The sequence below is a fragment of the Dendrobium catenatum genome, unplaced genomic scaffold (assembly GCF_001605985.2).
Source record: "Dendrobium catenatum unplaced genomic scaffold, ASM160598v2 fragScaff_scaffold_716, whole genome shotgun sequence".
NCBI lineage: Eukaryota > Viridiplantae > Streptophyta > Magnoliopsida > Asparagales > Orchidaceae > Dendrobium > Dendrobium catenatum.
Window position 1 is genome coordinate 24,931,459 of NW_021319178.1, and position 21,179 is coordinate 24,952,637.

General features: G+C 37.4%; 2 protein-coding genes and 1 long non-coding RNA gene across 3 annotated transcripts in view; 2 read left to right on the forward strand and 1 right to left on the reverse strand.

The window, feature by feature from the left end:
* Window positions 1-4,488, forward strand: part of LOC110114163 (laccase-22) — a 7,101-nt gene extending 2,613 nt beyond the window's left edge. The window contains exons 3-6 of the mRNA XM_020846947.2: window positions 2,662-2,906; window positions 2,991-3,122; window positions 3,199-4,122; window positions 4,202-4,488. Of these exons, the coding sequence (XP_020702606.2) occupies window positions 2,662-2,906; window positions 2,991-3,122; window positions 3,199-4,122; window positions 4,202-4,332 (1,432 nt within the window). The 3' untranslated portion in view covers window positions 4,333-4,488. The remainder of the gene's footprint in view (window positions 1-2,661; window positions 2,907-2,990; window positions 3,123-3,198; window positions 4,123-4,201) is intronic.
* On the reverse strand, window positions 2,576-3,377 carry LOC114579957. The gene is made up of 2 exons (XR_003701248.1): window positions 3,237-3,377; window positions 2,576-3,113 (listed from the first exon to the last, which is right to left on the reverse strand). It is a non-coding gene; the product is annotated as an uncharacterized LOC114579957 (long non-coding RNA).
* Window positions 4,489-18,143: 13,655 nt separating the features above from the next.
* LOC110114193 (transcription factor DIVARICATA) lies at window positions 18,144-20,756 on the forward strand. Its single transcript, XM_020846986.2, has 3 exons — window positions 18,144-18,351; window positions 18,490-19,393; window positions 19,518-20,756. The coding sequence occupies exons 2-3, from the start codon at window positions 18,963-18,965 to the stop codon at window positions 19,972-19,974; spliced, it is 888 nt and encodes a 295-aa protein (XP_020702645.1). The 5' UTR covers window positions 18,144-18,351; window positions 18,490-18,962; the 3' UTR covers window positions 19,975-20,756.
* Window positions 20,757-21,179: the final 423 nt, after the last annotated feature.

Sequence of the window (21,179 nt, forward strand, 5' to 3'; positions counted from 1 at the left end):
TTCCAGTGCTTGCCAATGGCTTGACTCGGCATTACAAGTTCAATGTAAGTGTTTAGATAAGCATGGATGAATCGCTTGTTGTTCAGTTAAGCATTCCAGTCAATTTTTCTGGTGAAATTAATACAAAAGCTATTTACGCGCTTATGCTTTCAATATTATAATGTTTTAAACCCAAAAAAACTTTTGTAGAAAATATAATAAAAGGATATTATTACATTAACATTAAGGTTTATCACATAATTTTTTGTACTTATATCATCTAGCAATTTATTAAGGAAGTTGATGTAGTTCGACCGACATGGTTAGCCCATCGATGCCTTCGCCCAACAAGCTCATTTGTGGCTTCCACTTTTTCATCACACACTGCACTATTTGGTCCTGTTGATGCCATTGTTGGCGAGCTCTTCTATATTTTTCTTGCTTCTTTGTTGTCGAGGATTTAAGGAATTTTGGTAGGAATAAATGAGAGAAAACGTGAGTATAGAGACGGCGAGACGAGGGGCCCGATGGGCAAAGGGCAAGGGAGGCCGATGGCATGATGATGGAGTGATAATGATATGTGTTATTTTTTATATGATTGATATTTATATGAATCATGGTACAAAATAAAAGTTAGCATGGCTAGAGGAGTGCTAATAAAAATTGTACAGATTGTGACGAGAAAAACGACCCGGCTTTGCTCCACCAAGCCCATCGTCACCGTGAATGGGCAGTATCCCGGCCCGACACTATCAGCCCGAGAAGGCGACACCGTGCTCGTGAAGGTTGTCAACCATGTCAAATACAACGTTACAATTCACTGGTAAGTATTCAGTAGAACGCATTGCAGTTTATTTATTAAAATTTCATCATAATATAATTGACTCCTCATCTGCCAATTTACTTTATTAAATCATCTACCAGTAAAGGAAGCAATCACCTACATATCATCTGAAGCATCTTATGCTTTTAAATTATAAGTGTTGGTTGATCAGTCATTCTGCAAACAAGGATTGTGTTGAACGTTTCTGATGAATTATCTGAAAACCCTTAGCTTCGTAAATCATAGCTTGCAAAATTTTTGTGTAGTTGATAACCTTTCTATTGATAACTATTCCATTAACAGATGAACATAAAATCCAAACATGAAGGGTTCGTTTGGGACGATTTTTTATTGCTCATTAAAGCAATTTTTTAGTACAAAAATTTTAATTTTTGTAATAAAAAATTATTTTAAGAAACAGTGAAAAAGTTTTCCTAAATGAAGCATCTCGGAAAAATGAAAAAAATTATGTGTCAAGATCTAATCTGATAGGTTCTGTTGAATTTTCTTAGAGTTTTGATTGAGTTCAATATGTTTGATGTTTTAGCGCTGCTCAAAGCTCCATATGCATGTCATTTGTCATGGAAAAATCCTAGAAGAGAAAAAGCGTTGTGAACACAACTCTCCTTGGCCTATTGGTTGAGAGCTTAGGCTTCCAACTAAGAGGTCCAAGGTTCGAGTCTTTGTTTTAGCGCTGCTCAAAGCTCCATAGCATACAAATAAGATATGCATGTCATTTGTCATGGAAAAATCCTAGAAGAGAAAAAGCGTTGTGCCTGGCCCAACTAGATCAGTCCACTACGTAGGGTGAAGATTATAAAAAAATAATCTTTCCTCAAATAAAAAATAGATAATTACTCTTTCCCATAAACTCCTATAGGGATGCTGTCCTTTGACCTTGCGACCTGATCGGATAGGTCGAACCCAACCCTGAAACTGCCCCCTTGGACCTCCAATATATCTACGAAGTGTACAATGATGAACAAATAGGGGTCGAGAGTCAACACCCTCAGAACTCATTACTTATTTGATACATATTTTTAAATCTTTAAGTACCTTAATGACACCGGAATCAAATGATATTGGGCCCGTAAGATTTATCTTATCAAGATCTATGTTTCAACTATAAAATTATTAATGTGCGGACACTAGACACATTTTATCATCCAGAGGCGAATCAGGTGCAATCATGTCATACAATACCGAGGAGTACTGAGCTTGATACCGAGTAGTATCGAGCCGTGGTACCAAGTAGGGAATGACGTGACACATTTTCATTGGGATTTGGAAGACGTTCGGCATCCGCATAGAATAATTCATCACAAAATTCTTGATTGATCTAATAAAATTTCTCATGATATATCAACTACATCATCATAATTCACCTCTAATTGAACCTTTGCTTAAATCTTTATTTCTTCCGATTAAATATAATTTCAATTTGCAGAACCCTGAGGCTAGCACCAAAAATACCTAAAAAATCATGTCAATCTTTGGGTTGAATACTTCTTTAAGCAACTTTTTAGATAAAAAGTTAATTTTTTTACTAGAAATTTATTTTAAGAAGTAATAAGAAAATCATCATAGAGGAAGCCTTAGACATCTCCGGTGTCAGAAATTTTTTGTGGTAAGTATTATTTTAGAAAGAATTAAAAAATTTCTCCCAAATAAAATCTCAGATGACCTCAGCTACAAAGTCCGGCCGTTCTCAAGTTCATAAAGCTAGATGTTTTTTTAGTTAAAATTTTCAAAAAAAATAAAAATAAATAAACAGATCAGAATCAAGATATTTCCATTCAGATCATATATGTTTTCCGTCGAACACGAAACAAACCTAAGAAATTGTATACCAATCTTAGGCATGGAATAAGGCAGATCCGAACCGGGTGGGCTGACGGACCTGCTTACATCACACAATGCCCGATCCAACCCGGCCAAAGCTACGTCTACAACTTCACCCTCACCGGACAAAGAGGCACACTTTGGTATCACGCTCACATCTTATGGCTTCGAGCCACCGTCCATGGCGCCATCGTCATCAAGCCCAAGCTCCACGTCCCTTATCCTTTCTCCAATCCCCACCAGGAAGTCGTTCTTGTTTTAGGTACTCAACAAATGGTCAATGTCCACCACTCCCCTGTTCATCTTCAAATTTCATAAAGATTATATTTTGTGACTCGAATTGCAGGCGAATGGTGGAACGCCGACACAGAGGCGGTGATCAACCAGGCTACGAAAACTGGCTTAGCACCCAACGTCTCCGACGCCCACACCATCAACGGCCATCCCGGACCAATAGCTTCTTGTGTTTCTTCACAAGGTGAAAAGAAGCAAAATTTCTTAACAACCGCGCGCTTTAATCATAATTTGTATCTTAAACGTACAATGGCGGACAGATGGATATAAATTGAAGGTGAAGAGCGGTAAAACATACCTGCTCCGCATCGTCAACGCTGCACTCAACGAGGACCTCTTCTTCAAAATCGCCGGGCACAAGCTCACCGTCGTCGAGGTCGACGCCATCTACACCAAGCCCTTCACCGTCGACACGGTGGTGATCACCCCCGGCCAAACCACCAACGTCCTCCTCACCGCAGACAAAACCTTAGGCCAGTACCTTGTCACCGCCTCCCCATTTATGGACGCTATGATCGTCGCGGTCGATAATAAGACCGCTACAGCCACCTTGCACTATGAGGGCACTCTTTCCACCTCTCCTATCACCGCCGTCAAAGTGCCCCCAAGAAACGCCACCTCCATTGCCACCAGCTTTGCTACCTCGCTCCTTAGCCTCAATTCAAAAAAGTATCCTGCTAATGTTCCTCGGGAGGTCGATCACTCCCTTCTTTTCACCATTGGGCTCGGCATAAACCCCTGTTCAACCTGTGTCAATGGTAGCCGCATAGTGGCGGCCATTAACAATGTGAGCTTTGTGATGCCGGAAACAGCTCTACTGGAGGCGCATTTCTTCAATAAGCAAGGGGTGTTCACCACGGACTTCCCCGGGAAGCCTCTCGTGCCATTCAACTACACGGGGAGCGGCCCAACAAACTTGCAGACGACGAACGGGACAAGATTGTATCACCTCGCGTACAATTCGCGTGTACAGGTCGTGTTGCAGGATACCGGGACCATTTCGCCGGAGAGCCACCCCATTCATTTGCACGGGTTTAACTTCTTTGTGGTTGGGCAGGGAGTTGGGAACTATGACTCAAATACCTCACCGTCGACGTTCAATCTCGTCGACCCGATTGAGAGGAACACCATCGGCATGCCTTCCGGTGGCTGGGCGGCTATTAGATTCAAAGCAGACAACCCAGGTACAAAGAAGCATTAGAATAGGAATGGAGATGGCCTTTTGAGTGTTTGATAAAATGCCTCTTAAATTTTTATTTGCAGGTGTTTGGTTCTTGCACTGCCATTTTGAGGTGCACACGACTTGGGGGCTGAAGATGGCGTTCTTGGTGGACAATGGAAAGGGGCCTAATGAGTCGCTATTGCCGCCTCCGAATGATCTTCCGAAGTGTTAGCTCAGTTCAGTTTGTCAATGATTGAAAATTGAGTGAAGGATTCTGGAAAACCAAAAAGTCAATAAAAAGTGTGTTTTCGGAGGTTTTATTGGTTTTGTATCTACCTTTTTCCTGTAATTTTCTTTTTGCAAGCATAATCTGTAAAGAATTCGGAAAGATCTTTTTTTTTTTAACTAACTTAATGCATCAATTGACATAGAAGTATTTCGTTCATCCAAGAAATTTCACGCGTAAGTTTAAATAAGATTCTCATGCGGGGATGGGACCATTTTGTTGCAACCCTCAGGCAGTGCAACCGAATAAGCATTGATTATGGGACCAATTTTGCGGCGAGACAATTTGGAATAGGAACCTGGTGTAAATCGTTCTCGACGCATCCTGATCATAACAAGATCGCCCACATTAAACAATTGCTGGCGGAGGTGTTTATTAGCGGCTGCCTTGTACCGTAGATTGGATTGAATTATTTGACGCCGAACTTCCGATAACATATCAGCATATTGTTCGGTGAAAGCAGTGGCAGCATTTGATTTACATTTGGGCAATATAGATAGATCAAGAACTGTATTAGGCGGCTTAGTGTAGACTATTCTGTTGGTCATAGAATTATACGCAAATTCTGCTTTACTCAAGACTTCTTCCCATTGACGAGGATGCTCTTGAACCAAGCATCGGAGCATATTACCCAACATTCGGTCGACGACTTCAGTATGACCATCGGACTGAGGATGGTACGCCGAGCTAAGACGTATATCTGTGCCTAACCGTTTCCACATTTCTCTCCAGAAGTGGCTTATGAATTTAACGTCACGATCCGATGTCAAACTACGAGGTACTCCATGGAGGCTAACAACTTCCTCAAAGAATATGTTAGCAATTACCATTGCATTGGAGGTCTTTCTATAAGAGAGAAAGTGAGTCATTTTCGAAAAATTGTCTACAACTACCATAATAGAATCATTACCTTTTTTTGTTCTCAGCAGTCCCAAAACAAAATCCAGACTGAGGTCTTCCCAAATAGAATCTGGAACGGGTAACAGCATGTAAAGGCCGGTATTTTGAGCACCTCCTTTGTAGCTTTGACAAATGGAGCAGCTATCGACTAATCAGAATACATCGCGACGAAGTCGGGGCCAGAAGAATCTTGCCTGCAGCTGTCGTAATGTGTTGTCCCGTCCCACGTGAGCAGCCAGCGCTCCACCGTGAGCTTCCCGAATTAAATACTGCCGCCATGATGATACCGGAATGTATAAAAGGTTTTGTTTAAACAGATATCGATGTCTAATAGAGTATTCATCTACTGAGGGCTGGTCTTGACATTGATTTCAGATTGTGCTGAAATCATGATCGGTAGTATATAAATCCTTGAGACATTCCAATCCTGTTATTTCAGTCTACAGAGTTATTAGTAAACTCCGTTTCCTGCTTAATGCATCAGCCACCTTATTGTCTGTCCCAGGTTTGTGTTTAATTGTAAATGAGAAATTTTGTAAGAACATTAGCCACCTCGCGTGCATGCGGTTGATTGTTTTTTTGACTATTGAATATTGATGTATTGGAGGGCCTTGTTATCACTACAGAGAATGAACTCCTGATGAAGTAAGTACTGCTCCCACTGTTTCAAAGCTCGTATAATCGCGTAGAGTTCTTGTTCATATGCAGCCCATTTTTGTCAAAAAGAAAACAATTTTTCACTGAAGAAGGCTACCGGTTTCCCTTCTTGTGATAGTACCGCGCCGACACCGATCGACGAAGCATCCGTGTCTACCGTGAACAATTTCTCAAAATCTGGCAATGCCAGAACGGGGGCCGAACTAAGAACGCTCTTAATAGCATTAAAACTTGCATGTTGTTCATCTTCCCATTTGATTATTTTGGCTTTTAAACATTCAGTAGCTTTAACATAGTGAAGGAGATTACCAGTGTTAAAAAAGTTCTTAATAGCTTGACAAACATAGAAACCAGTGATATCTCAAGAGCTTTTATAAAATTCAAAGGTAAAATCGTCCGGCCCCGGAGAAGAGTTGTGAGCACCAGCAAAATCACATTTTTAATCTCAGAATTCGTTATGGGATTGACAAGAGAGTCCACAAGATGCTCATTGACTTTGGTACCAATGGGACTAGCATGAGAGGTGGCTAAACTCTGGCAAGAAGGGTTGAATAAGCTTTGGAAATGCTGTATCATAGCATTAGCAACCTCCAAAGGGGAAGAGAAATGCCCCTCAGAGGTAGTAATTTCTTTAATGCAATTTACATTACTTCTGTTTTTTATTTTTGTATAGAGAAAGCCCAAATCATCTTTTCCTTGAGAAAGCCATTTGGCTTTCGCACGTTGAATGGTCCATTAACACCAAGTTTTGTTATAAGCAGAAAGGGATGTGTTGATTTGCTTGAGGTAATTATTCAGGCCATGATCTAAAGGACTAATGTTGATCTGCTCAAGACAGCACTTTTTTTATACTCCAGCATCTCAATGCTATTCTTAATGAAGGAAGAAGAAGTGATGGGGGTAGCAGAGGACGTGAAAAACGAGCTTTGAGATGCTTGAGTATTGAGATGCTAGAGTATTGAGATGCTGGAGCAAGTGATGGGGGTAGCAGAGGACGTGAAAAACGAGCTTTGCTTCTGCTACGACCCCGCGGTGGCAATGGGGCTTGCGGCTTAGGTTGCGGATTCTTAGGACATAGGGAAGGGGGATGAACCAGGGAACCACATCCAGAGCAAGGAGTGGGCTTCCAGTCATATATGACCTTAAGTTGAACATCATGCCATCCAGAGAAATCGAAATTTCATCAGGAAAAGTCGATTTGCTCGAAACCAAGACGCAAACTCTAGCAAAAGTAAGACGGGTTTTACGAGCGGTAAGAGCGTCTAACGCTAGTGGATGACCTCCAAAACTGGCGATTTTCGAAATACCCAACGGGTTCCAGACAGCAAGAGGGAGGTCCTGAATTTTGATCCAAATGGGAATGGAGGAAAGCTCATCCCTTTTGGGTAAAAATTTAGGACTCCATTTTTGTAGTATAAATGGCCGACCAAAGAAAAACCACGGACCACGTCCATGCGTGTTCAAAATCTTCTGGCTAAGAAAACTTGAAAAAGGAAAAATCTGTCATTTAAGGTAAGAAGATCGACCGAACCTTTAGGCGCCCAAACCTTATTAATAGTATTCAGCAGACTGAGATAGGTAGGCCTTGGTCCGACGGAGTAGCCAACCAAAGATAGGCTCCAGTCAGGAACTCCAAGAGCTAGATCATCAGCAGAAAACAAGATTTTTGTAGTGGAGGGGATGAAGGAGAGAGTAAACTCATTAGCCACCAGGTCTTGTTGAGTGAGGGTGGAGATGAAGTTGAGAGCATGAGGAGCATCGGATGTAATCGGACATATTTAAATTTGATTTTGGAGTGCCAAATTTTATTTGTAATTTAATTTAAGCATTTATTCTTATATATATATTTTCCATAAATATGTCCAAACATATGGCGATAATTGAATAGCCTTTTATTTAGAATATTAAATATTCCTTATTTTTATTTAATTTCAAGTAATTCCCAATATTGTTACTATATATAAATTAATTAAAATTTTCCAAAATTTATACTGCAAAAATAATATTATTTGTTGTTAATTTTGGATAGAATTTTAAAGATACATTAATATACTATTTGTAACATTTATATATAATGGGTTAATGATAATATTAACATGGTGAATGTTATTAATTGAAATTTTATTAAAAAATGGAGTGGAATGTTATGAATTTGATGATTCTATCAGAGAAATAAATATATCGCTTAATTTTTTTTTCTAAATATAGGTAGTCAAAATGAGTCCACGATCACCATCCTTTATGTTGTTATATAACGAAGAGTTATTCTTAGATGTTAATTTTTTCGACAACATATATTGGTGGTAAATGTCGGCCCCTACAAGTTCCATTCAACTCGATGTTGAAGTAGTTAAAGGATAGGGTTTTAGGGCGGTGAAGTTCGATCCCTCAAAGTTCGTAGCGACCAATGTGGTTCGTTTTCTAGTGGATAACTAATTCATGGCCTCGAAGGTTGAGGACAATGAAGGTTGTGAATTTGCATTATCATTGGATGCTTCTGAAGCTCTTATTTTGTATGCGGAGGTTGATGAAATTCATAATGATAGTAATCTTGATGAAGATCTGTCGACCAAAATTCACGATTCAGTCGTACTCGATCATGTACATGAGATGTAAGATGTGCTGAGATGGCCTTAGCAATGCCAAATGCACAAATAAGTTATGTTAGATGTGAATAAAATTATGCATTTTCTCAAGTAAATTTGTATTCCTTGTTATCTAATATTACATAAGTATGAATGCAGATCCAGACCAATCTCATACCAAAAGAATATGCCCAATCCGTCAGCATAATCCCATCCTACTTCTGTTTTTGAAGACATTGATATCAGATTATATGCACCTATTATCGATGATGAAGGGTATGAGACAATGAGCAGCGGTTCAAGCGATGATGTGGATGAAGAGTTTGATGATATCCTCCATGATCCAGCTGGTAGGAATATAGGAGTCCAGTCAAATATCAATGATATTATTCGTGACTACTATATAAGGACTATAAATATATAAGAGGGCATGTGCGGTTTTGTCGGCCCGTCCTCAGCCTATATGGGACTTTCCTTTTGGGTAAATATAAGTGAACATTACTCATTGATATCTTGACAATCCTTAGCATTGAAAACTATCTACGCGAACCATCCGATAAATACCTCATTCATTCGATCTTTATAGAAATCCATAATAAATTGGTCAAATATTGAACGCCAACCATGATATAAAATTACATGTTGAATGTTTAGTTGACTGCAGTAAATATATGGAGGGGAATGACCATCATCTCTATGACGTTTTATCTCATGGAACTGCATCTGTAAGAAATGAGGGCTGACAAGGTGACCATTCTCTTGGTGGAACCTATTTTTAAGAGATTTTCAACCGGCGGTATTTAAGAAATCTCTTGTCCTGTAAAGTTTAACCCTAATTAACTCAGAATGCATACTCCATAGGCAATCATCCTCATCTTCTGACCATTCGTGGACACAACACCTATCTCGTTCACATTCTCTTATTGCTCCAACGGACTGTCACCAGCTCGTGCTATACAAGCATGCATTCTTCAACTTGCTTCATCAAATCTTTCTTTGTTGGGAATGCCTTTAAGCTTCTCCATACTTGGCCAAAACATTCTAAATAACTCAAGTATCTCTACAAACATTATTTGCACTCTTTAAATAGGAGACATTAATGATATTCAACTATCATATGCAGCCCTATAATACAATCAAACTTTAATAGATTATACAACTTTACAGGCATCTGATGGGACAGACTATTGCAAATGAAATGAAATGTCATTGCACACTGATCGAGACATTCCAAAAAAATAATGATAAAAATCAAATGTTGAATAATATAGTTTATTTGAATATAATTGTAATTATAACAACTCTTTTTGTACATGTGTTCCAATTTTTTTAGAAAAAAAAATATTAAATATAAGTTGCAGTTTTTCTAAATTTTGTGTTGCAGTTTTTTAAAAAAATCATCGGTACCTAATTTCAAGAGATTTATCCATGTGTTGCAATTTATATATTTTTTAAAATTATTAACTATAACTCATCGTCTAATAAGCGACTTATAAGTCACCCAATTAACAGACGATTTAAATTAGCCCTAATTTCCACATGGTTAATGACTATCTGACTCATCTTTGCCTATTCAACCTAAGTCGCCATTTAAACTGAGGATTATGCCTAGTTTTAAATTTTTTTAAAGCATGCTTAATTACTTAATTAACTTCATAATCGTGCTTAGCTTAAAATTTGCCAAAAAAATAGTAGACAAATAAAATTATAGTTGTATCTAAAAATTCTCCAAAACAAACCCCGAGTTTGCGAAGGCAGAAGAGAAAATAAGAGAGAGAAGCTATTTGTTAGAAAACTAACTTTCTTAATTAGAATCACAAAGTTGAGAGAAGAGCTCTAAGAAAATTCAGAAGAAATAGATTTTGTCCACAAGTATAGAAATGGGTCATAGATTTTGCATGTGTCTATGCATGGCAAATGACCCTATATTTAAATACATAAATTAAGATCGATAGTTATATTTTAGGAATTAAATAACATAAAAAAATTTAAGATAGATAGTTTACACAAAGTTAAAAAGTAAAGATTACTTGTGTAACCACCCTTAAAGATTCAATCAGCTCAAGCCTTATAATGCAAATCTTTGCAGGCATTCTATAAATCTTGAACAGAAGTCCAATCATCATCAAGCCATAAGATGTCTGAACTCCAATTCAATTAATAATAATAGATCAGGAGAAATTATTCTATGCGGAGGCCGAATGCAGAACGTCATCTGAAGAGCAATCAAAATGCATCGCATCTGATTGATCTCCGGACGGCTTTGGACGGCATTGGGTGTCTGCACAAAATAATTTATCATAGATCAGACGATTCTCAACCTTCAAAAGGACGTCAATATGAACAACCGGAGCACTCAACTGTCATCATCCCTTTGCCACATCACATGAACAACTGCCATGTCAAACACACCATTACATCGCTACCATTCAACCCATCAACAACAGATGTAAAAGCACAAGAGGATCCAATCCGCTAAACATTTGGATGCCTGTAATATAACATGCAGAGGAAACCCCATCAATAAAATTCAGAAACACTTGGCTTCAATAAAGCTAATAAAACCAACGGGTTGGAATTCCACACAATTCTCATCAATAGCCAATAACATTTGGAACTGAACATAGCATATATTTATGAAATGAAAGATAAGAAAATACATCCATCTCTTCTGTAAGAGTTGAATGGGAGACATTCTCCTTGTGACTGATAAAAAATAGAGAAGAAGAACTAAAAGATTAACAGCAATAAGGAAAACAGAGAGAATGAATGCAGATTTTCATCATCTTCTATATTGTTATGAACTACTGTTTACATAATTTGAGAATATATATAGAAGTATTGCAAGAGGTACAGAGGTTATTATTATGCAACAGAACATGTGCAGAAGACAAAATGGAATGCCAAACTTGCTGATGTTGTTAGCCCGTACTATCATTTGTCCACTAACATAACACTGACAACCCCAACTTTCAACAATCGAAAGATTGTCCGCTTTGACCTAATAATCTCACAATTTTATTCCATTGGTATAACTTCTCAGGAGGTCATTCATCCTTAAAGGGCTTCTATACGAGCACATTTAAATTTAGAGTTCCTAATGAAATTTTAATCATTACATCAAAAGGGCATTTCAAAGTTTCAAAGTTTAGCTTTATTTTCTCAAGGGATTTCATAATCTCTCATACTCAGATAATTGACACCACCGTCAGTTTCCCTGGATTAGAATCATCCATCAAGAAGATAGAATTTTAATAGTAAATATCTCGTCTTCTAGCTAGTGTATTTCTCTGCTACCATTTTGTAATAGCTCAAACTCTCAATCATTAAATATTGTCTGTCTTGGCTTAATAGCCTCACAATTTTTTCTCTTTGGTTTAACTCTTTAGGTCACTCTTTCTAGAAGTTCTCTTGTGCTAGATCACTTTACTTTGAAGTTTCTTGATACGTACTCCAAAAATTAGCTTGATCGGGCACGAATCTCGAGGCAAAAGCTAGTTGAAAACTTCAAAAATTAATTCAAAGAGCACCCGAACTCCGATTTCAGCAAGCTTATAGTCGAACTGAGCGTCTCGGAAATACGAACCCAACGATACCAAGTTCGACCCAATCCGAGCCCAAATGGGTCCAAATCATGGATCCGAAGCGCTGTTGGAAGGTTCAAACCACTATTTGAGTTACCAAATGGACTCCGATTTTGACGAGCTTATACTCGAATCGAAGGGATCGACGAGATGAATCCAACGAGCCCAAGATCACAGAATTCCGACATCACTAAGGTCTTCAAATGTCTAATGAACGGTGCACGATCGTAGGATTCAATATCGGCCGTCCATTTGACCACTCCCTATTCGCCCCTGATCTCACGCCTATTTACGGGCCATGCCACTCCAGAAAATCTATAAATAGAGCCCTCATTTCTCATAAGAGGAGGCCGAAGCAAGAAGAGAAGGAGGAATATAAGGAACAAGCTCCTCCTCGATCACCGCCGGAACCTCGCCGGACAACCGCAGGAGCCTCGCCGGACCACCGCCGGAGCCTCGTCGAACCACCGTCGAAGTTTCGCCGCACCACCATCTCAAGGCCCGACGTGCTACTAAAGGCCTGACATTCATGCCCAACGTTCTGCTCAAGGCCCGGCTTTCAGGCCTGACGTCTTCATCTGAGGCCCTCACCTTCTCCAGAAGTCCTCACATTCGTCAAAGGCCCTCACCAACATCTGAGGCCTTCACCTTCACCTGAGGCCCTCACCTTCGCCAGAGGACCTCATCTTCGCCAAAGGCTCTCTCCTCTGCTAGACTACCACCTTACGCCGTTGTTTTGTCGGAACACCACATGAGGCTTGGACTTTTGCTGGGCCACTACCTGACGTCCAGAGTTCTACCAAAGTACCGCCCTACTACAACGGTCTTTCAGACCCCAGTCTCCTACCGACTACGGTCCTTCAGGCCTTCGTCGCCTACTATGTTCCTTCCGACCTCCATTAACAGACGACGGTCTTTCTGACCCCGGTCTCCTGCCGACTACGGTCCTTCCGACCATACAAACATGTATGTGTAATTCCTACTATGTAATGCAATCTATATGATGTACATTTGCTACATCAATCCAAGGCCTTCTCCTAAGGAAGGACCTCATTTGTAATCGACTATAAATACTAGTGTATTCATTCAAACTGGGCCAGGCCCCGTGGTTTTTTCCCTTTTTCAGGGGTTTTCCACGTAAAAACTCTGGTGCTCTTATGAATGCCACACCCTCTCACTTATCTGCTTGTGTTCTGGATCTTCGTACAATGCTAAGACATTAAATTGTATATTTCTCTACCGTTACGAATATTCCAGGACACAACATTTCTAATGAAATTCCAACCGTTACACCTCACAATATTTAAGACTTTAGTTTAATTTTTTTTTTTATTTCACACTCCTCATTAATAGTCAGACTGTTGAAGCTTTGAAACCACAAACACGGCTTCCGAACTCCAAATTAAGCATATGATCAAATGAATTGATAATTTCATTATTTCAATGTACTGATGAGTTTCCGCCTAACAATGCTGGGATTAGATAAATAGTATGATAACAAAGCAATCATATATATTGATATGCATTTAAAAAATTATCTGTCAATGACAAAATATGAATTTTGAAATAATATTTAAATTAAAATTTTTTAAAATTAAATCAAGATTAATTAGTTGCACTTTAATTTTAATAAATTTATAGTCGAACTGAACATCTAGATAAGATGAATACAACAATACCAAAATTGATTGAATTTAAATCCAACTTAACCCATATAAATCAGTTGAAGCTTATTTAGAAACTTCAAGATATTAAGTAAATGATCCAATGGTCTCTAAAGATCGTCTGCATATAATCAAATTGAGTGGCACGACTAAACCAGTCCAATGGGCTCAAGATCATTTGATTTTGAGGCATGTAAGTCACCTAAATGCTGAATAAATAAGTGCAATGTTTCGAATGGGAGAGTAAGGTCTTGCAGTTTCGTGTAGTATTCGATTCACGCATGACAGGAGACGCGAAGGCCGCACATGTGATGAGTGTATGTACAAGAGGATCATGCATGGGAGCAGCTCGCACGAGAGCAGATTTGGATTCTGATCTTGCATGAGTTTGGATCTTGCAAAGCACAGGCACACACGTAAGTCCAACTTTTACGTGTTCAGAAAGGCTGTGCTTTTGATTATTATTTTTATAATTACTAGAAGCAGAAAGGGAGCGAGTTGATGTATGTGAAAAGGAGGAAGGATATCATGGAATTGATGTACAGTACAAAGCTAGGTTAATGGCAAAAGGTTATTGATTATGATGAGGTATTCTTCCTAGTGATTAAGCATCCCTCGACTCATATTCACTTGACACTTGTAGCACATCATGGTCTGATTTTGAACCAATTCAATCTAAGCATTGTACAAACATTTGGCATTGTGAGCATGTTCATACATGATGCAGGAAGAAGTCATTAACAAGTTGTCAAGAGTATCTTGAGGTATTTGAAGGGGACAATTGATGAGGGCTTGGTATTAAAGAGGTCATCTGTTGAAGGGGTCGATCATGAGGGGCTCTACCAAGGCCACTGGCGGACTTTGTTTGCAGTTGGCAGATCGTGCCGAAAGATGTCCAATGGTATAATAATCCAAATTTTTTAAATGAAAAATCTAAATTTCAGCGTCATGCTTTGTCGAAGAAGAGAGAGAGAAAAGAGAGAATATTGTTCGGTGCTTTTTCATCCTTCAAATTTATTCAGATATTTCTTTTATTTATTATAAATAACTCAAATCTCATTTTAGTTTTCGATAATTTTCATTATTTTCTAAAATGTCTTATATTGAACATAATTGATTATTTTTAACTACATTTTGATTGTGGCATTTACATAAGTAAGAAAGGCTGATTGTTAATACTATAAAAAGGGTTGGCTATTAAAACATAATACTTAAGCATGAGGGTTAGCCAATGAGCTTTTCTTTAAAAATCATTTATGGTGTTATATCTGTTATAACTTGTAATAGATGACCGATTAAGCCGATAAATAGAGAGTAATAACTTTTTTTGATTCAATGAAGCCAACTGAATACGTGATAATTGATATGACTGATGACCAACTATGAATCAGTTGGGATAAAAGGTTTTAAAAATACCTTGTTAAAGCTGGATGTCCTATCTTGCTAAATCATATATTAATACATGCATATATTTATAACACTTATGACATCACGTATACATTAATCTCATTAATAGTATTGAATGCATTGATAATATATAAATAGATTATGCATATGAATATATAAAATAATTTATATTAGTGATTAATGAATGATTTTTACATTGTTATTTTATCAATTTATTAAATTTTATATAAATTATTAATTTTTAGATTCATTGTAATGATTCCCTACTTTTATTATTGATCATTTTAAATTTTAGTAATAATATTTAGTCATTGACTGCTATTGCTTATATTAGACTGAACATATCATATTAATTCTTTAGTCTTTGTATTGAAAGCTTTACTGAATTTTGGATTACTGCGGGGCTTTTAAGCATATTCTCTGAATTTTTAATGATTTCATGCCAAGTAAGGAATCATAACCTGTTGGAGTGAAATTGTCAGAGATCCTCAGGTTTTCTTTAAATTTTGGTTCCGTATTTTCCTTTATTCTTTTGTAAAGTGATTTATTGGTTAGTATAAATGACATTTTGGGTGAATAGATAATAAAATATTTTCATGTATACATGGGTGGATCCTCATAGAGCCCAGGGTGGGCAAATGCCCACCCTCAAAAAAAAAAAAAAAAAAGCCCACATAATGATATAAAGGATAAATTTAAAATTTTGACCCCTATAAAAAAATATTTTGCCCAAATTATTGAATATACTCATTGAATGATATCTTTATCTTATAAAAAAATATAAGGTCCTTACTTTCTAGTTTCTATAAAAGGAGGTAAGTTTTATCCAAATTGAGAAAGAAATGAAATTTCCCAAAAAAAAGAAAGAAATGACTATTGGTTTATAAGTTGGGTTTGTATTGCCTTTGATTTGACAATGCACGGATGCAAGAGTACTAGGGATGACTATGTAGCATACAAGCAACTTTACGAAATGATAGCTTTCATTTTTTATTTTTTGAATTTTTTTCCTATTCTCTTCTTCCATGAATATATGTGTTGGGCACTTTGAAGCTTTTTATATTCAAGTTTTCATCCATATTTTATAGTTTAATTATCTCTTTTTTTCTAAATTAGATAACTTTTAGCTAATTTATTATTATTTTTCTCTAAGTTATAATATAGGTTCAATATAACTTACATGATTATACTCCAATTTATATTACTAAAACCAATATTATATGGAAGTTAAATGATAAAAATTTTCTATATATTATTATTATTATTATTGTTGTTGTTGTTGTTGTTAAGTAATTTAATTAACTAAAATATTGCCTACCCTCAAAAAAGAAGTTGGATCTGTCTCTAGATGTATATAATTTTAATTGCTTTCGTTAGTTATTATTTATATTGATTATTTATAGAAGCTCTGATATATTTTGAAAATGATAAATAGATCATTCTTCCAATTTGATTCTGAGGCGTTTTAGATGGCATTGTTACCATCGGTGGATTCACTATGGTATGGTTAACAGAAGATTGAATTGCTGGTATGGTTGCCGATGGGGGATGTGTAGATTTGTTGGTATGGTTATCGGCTGGGGGGGGCTTCGAAGTCATCGACAGCCTGTCTTCATTCATTGTCTTCCCAAAGCATCCAATACCCCGATCGATATCAATGATTGATGTAGCAGTAGCCCAAGGCCCTAATTGACGTTAAGGAAGAAAGTTGGCTCTGATACCATCTAATATAATGAGATAATTGAAGAACCATCACAAAACACAACTCCTAAGAGCAGGAAGACTAAAACAGTGAAAACATAGCTAATCCCAAAATATTCATTCATTCTTCCTACTTGCAACTGTTGTTCTTATAAACCAGCAAGAGAAACTAGAAGGTTCTAGATACATGTAACAACCTTAAAACAATTAAGTCTAATGAGTATTTTTACTAAGATGCTATGCATCAAAATGCATGTCTGCTTGATGGATTGTAGTAAACCTACTAATAAATATTTTATGCTTTCTCAGTTAAGTGAGCATAATAAGGTATCTTGGGTTAATTTTGTTTGGCACAAAAAATATGCCATGAGGTTTTTTGTCTTTTCTTGGATGGCTTTGATGGGTGGCCTTTAGCCGGCTAATGAATTGGTAATTAGGCATGTTGATGTACATCCTATCTGCAGTTTATGTTTCAATGCAAGGGAATCCACTCATCATCTCTTTTTTGAATGCTCTTATAGCTTCATGTTATAAGTTAAGGTTATTCCTTCTCTTGATTCTTTTCTACTGAGGCCCAATCTTATTCGAAATTATGGATTTCATAGCAGATTTAAAAATTCAGATTACTTCATTAAGGATTACATATTTCTTATTAAAAATTCATATTACTTAATTTAACTTAATCTAAGCCATATATAATAATAATAATTAGGAAGATTTATATACATACCACATAATATTATTATATTTACATATTTAATTCCTAAAGTTTTAATATTATATACATACCATCATAGTTCATTTTCATATCAAAGTGATAGAAATGAAACATATGAGTGGTAGTAAAAAAATATAAGTGGTATATTTGATATTAAAATAATATAAGGTGATATGTATGTAATATTAAAATTTTGGGTATTAGATATATAAATAGGATGTTATAAATTGATATATATTTAAATTTTTAAATTAAATAATAAGCTGATCTCAGACTCTCGGCTATAAATTACCCTTTGTAAGTGAAGTAATGGATTCGAAAGAACCAGCAAAATTATATTGTTGAATAGTAGGTGAACATTAATTGGTTTGAACTTTGAATATACAATTAATGTGAAAGAAAAGGAGAGAATCGTGAGAAAAAAAATAACCTTTTTAAGCATTTTGCATAACTCAGCAGACAAATACTATTAGGCTATCTTAATGAATAATTAGGTACTTAATTTTTCCTAAACCATGGGATCTTCATATAAGCGAATGTGAGAGAAGGAAGGTTCCATGGCTGAGTGGCCGCTAGTCCGCTAGGGTCCATTCAGCGTCCACCTTCTCTTCCCGTACCCTTTTAGATCTCCAACAGTAGAAATGGAATAAGAACTGGAGGCTGAGACAGAGGGAGAGAGGTATTTAGATTCCTTACCTCTTCGAGCTTTCGTTGTACCTTTTACTTCAGCTTCAGACTTCGAGATAAAGGTTAGAAAAATCTCTCCTTTTACATCCTCATTTCTTCTTCGTCTTTGGTTTCCTTGTTTTTTTTGCTCTGTTTCTCTATTCATCGTGGGCTCTCTCTCTTCTCCTTCTCTTGCTGTTGCTGTTGTCGGGTTACATCAGTTGATGAGCCGGTGGTTCTCTGGTTCTTGGAGTTGCTTTGCACGTTAGAAGATCTTGAACTTGTTGCAGAAGCTTCTGGATGACAAAATCTTTACTTTCTTCTCCGGGCATCGCGCCTTTAAAATCAAGCGGGTGGGCTTTCTTTGTCACTGATTCTTCTTACTAGGCGAGTCCCGAGGGCCAGATCTGATTTCCATCTGGGTTTTCTAGGGTTCCATATGTTGAGTGGCATTTGATTGTCTCTATTATTTTGGAAAGCGAATTGTACTTGAATTCTCGGCAGCTATAGTGTCGATTCATTTTTTTTATTGGTTCTGCTGAGCTTCTTACAATCTGGTAGTCAAAGTCTCCCTAACCACTCGAATTTTGGGGAGCTGGTTGTTTTGTCCGGATTCTTTGAGGGAGCCATATAAATTGCTATGCATTGATTTACCTTGGATTTGCTTCTCCTTCTAAACTGGCAGTGTTATTGGATGATGACAAACTCGTGGATGGAGGTTATATCTCCTTATCCTTCTTATTTATCCAATTCAAAATGGATTCTTGGCGAGAGAAAGAGCGGGAACTGGACTCAGCAGGAAAACAAGTTATTTGAGAATGCTCTTGCGCATTTCGATGAAGACATGCCTGACAGATGGGAGAAGGTGGCTGAGATGATCCCTGGTAAAACAGTCGAGGATGTCATGTCCCATTACCAGGATTTGGAAGAAGATGTGACTTGTATTGAAGCTGGGCTGATTCCCTTTCCAGGCTATAGTTCTTCATCTTTCACTTTGGATTGGGAAAATGATCATGGCTTTGATGGCTTGAGGCAAGCTTGTTTTGTTGGTGGGAAGAGATTGGGAGGAAGGCTTGCAGATCATGAGAGGAAAAAAGGAGTCCCCTGGACTGAAGAAGAACACAAGTATTGTTCCATTTCTTATTATTATTCGTTATGTAACCTTTTCTATATTCTGTTTTGATATTTTTTCTTGAATGCTCCAATGAAATTTATGTGCTATAGATATTTAATTTTTTGTTATCGGCAGGAGATTTTTGATTGGTCTGAAAAAATATGGTAAAGGTGACTGGAGAAACATCTCTCGTAATTTTGTTGTTACAAGGACTCCAACACAAGTGGCTAGCCATGCGCAGAAGTATTTCATCAGGCTTAACTCTGGTACCAAAGACAAGAGGAGAGCCAGCATACACGACATAACCACCGTCTCTCTCGAAGATAACAGATCTCCCTCTCCATCCCAACCATCAGTAGCAACTATGCAATCAAGCTCTGCCTCAGCTCCAGCGGCCTCAGAACAATTCTCCATGGTTGTTGATTCCAAACAGCACAGTGAAGCAGCTAGTGTCTTTAGTCCAACTAATGGTAATCAGTTTATTCAGTCATCTTATGGAATCCTTCCATATGGAATGAAACTTCAGGCTCAGAGCTCATTTCATAGAAATCTCAATGGATCTATTGGTGGGCAAAATGGTGTGTTATTTTAGAAGGCTTACAAGAATTTCCGCCCTGGAGCAGATATTATTTAGCTTATCATGTTTCTTTTATCCTTTGGATTTAGGCTTCGTTTGGGACGGCTTTCTTACTGCTTCATAAAGCAGCTTTCTAGTACAAAATTTAAATTTTTGTATTAAAAAGTTGCTTTAATAGCAGAAAAAAAGTCGTCCCAAACGGAGCCTTACTCTCCTCTTGCCATTCTATAATGAAGTATATTCACTTCAGAATGTTGAAATTTTAGTTTGATCTGTAAAAAAAAATCAGGTGATTTGCTTCTATCTATGCCCATGGTATTGGCTTAGGCTGAACAATAAAGTCTTCCAAAGTTTGGGATCATGGCTTAATTAAACATCTAGGGAACTTGAATATCATTTACTTGTACATACAACTTGCAAGCTATAGAAAACAGAACGTGTATTGCCTACCAAAACTGTTCATGGGGCTTTTTGGTAGTTTTTGCTAAGGAGACTGATTGCTTATGCCATTGTCACATAAGGTCTTTTGATTATTTGAGGGCTAAGCTACGGAAGCTTTTATCAATGGATTAGCTTTACCATCTCTCGATGTTCACTTGCACCTACAGGAGCAGCAGGGGTCATCAAGCTTTCTATAATAATTTCTCAAAGGTGCAGGGAATCTATGCCACCATCTTGTACTATCATATTGTTTGTTTAGTATAGGAAACTGTAAGGTTTTGTGTTGGAATAAGTAATGTATTGTTTGTTTCTATGCTTGGTTCTTTGATCACCATAAATATATTGCTTTTCTAGTATCCATGCTGCAATGTAATAATTTGTTGTAAAGGTGTGTAGCTTAAACTGGTATTGTTTCTTTATTCTGATGGGCGAGCACGGTTGGGTACTCCCCATCCCGTGTTCGGTTCCCCCAGACGACAGCGCCCCTTTTGGGGGATCCAATAAGCGTTGGCCATGAGTTCTAATGGGTGTGGGCAGCTCGTCTAGGCTGACCGGGGTTTACGTATCGCCAAGCACTCTCAGCTAGCCCGAGGGTGGCAGCGGACGGTTCCTCATCACAAAAAAAAAAAAAAAATTCTTTATTCTGAAAATGGTTTAACCTTCTAATGTGTGTATTTTCATTGAAATACTATATAAAATTATGGTCATTTCTTTTAAAAATTCATATCAGCATAGTTGTGAACTTTTCCCAGGAAGTTGGTTAGTGATGGCAGTAAGCT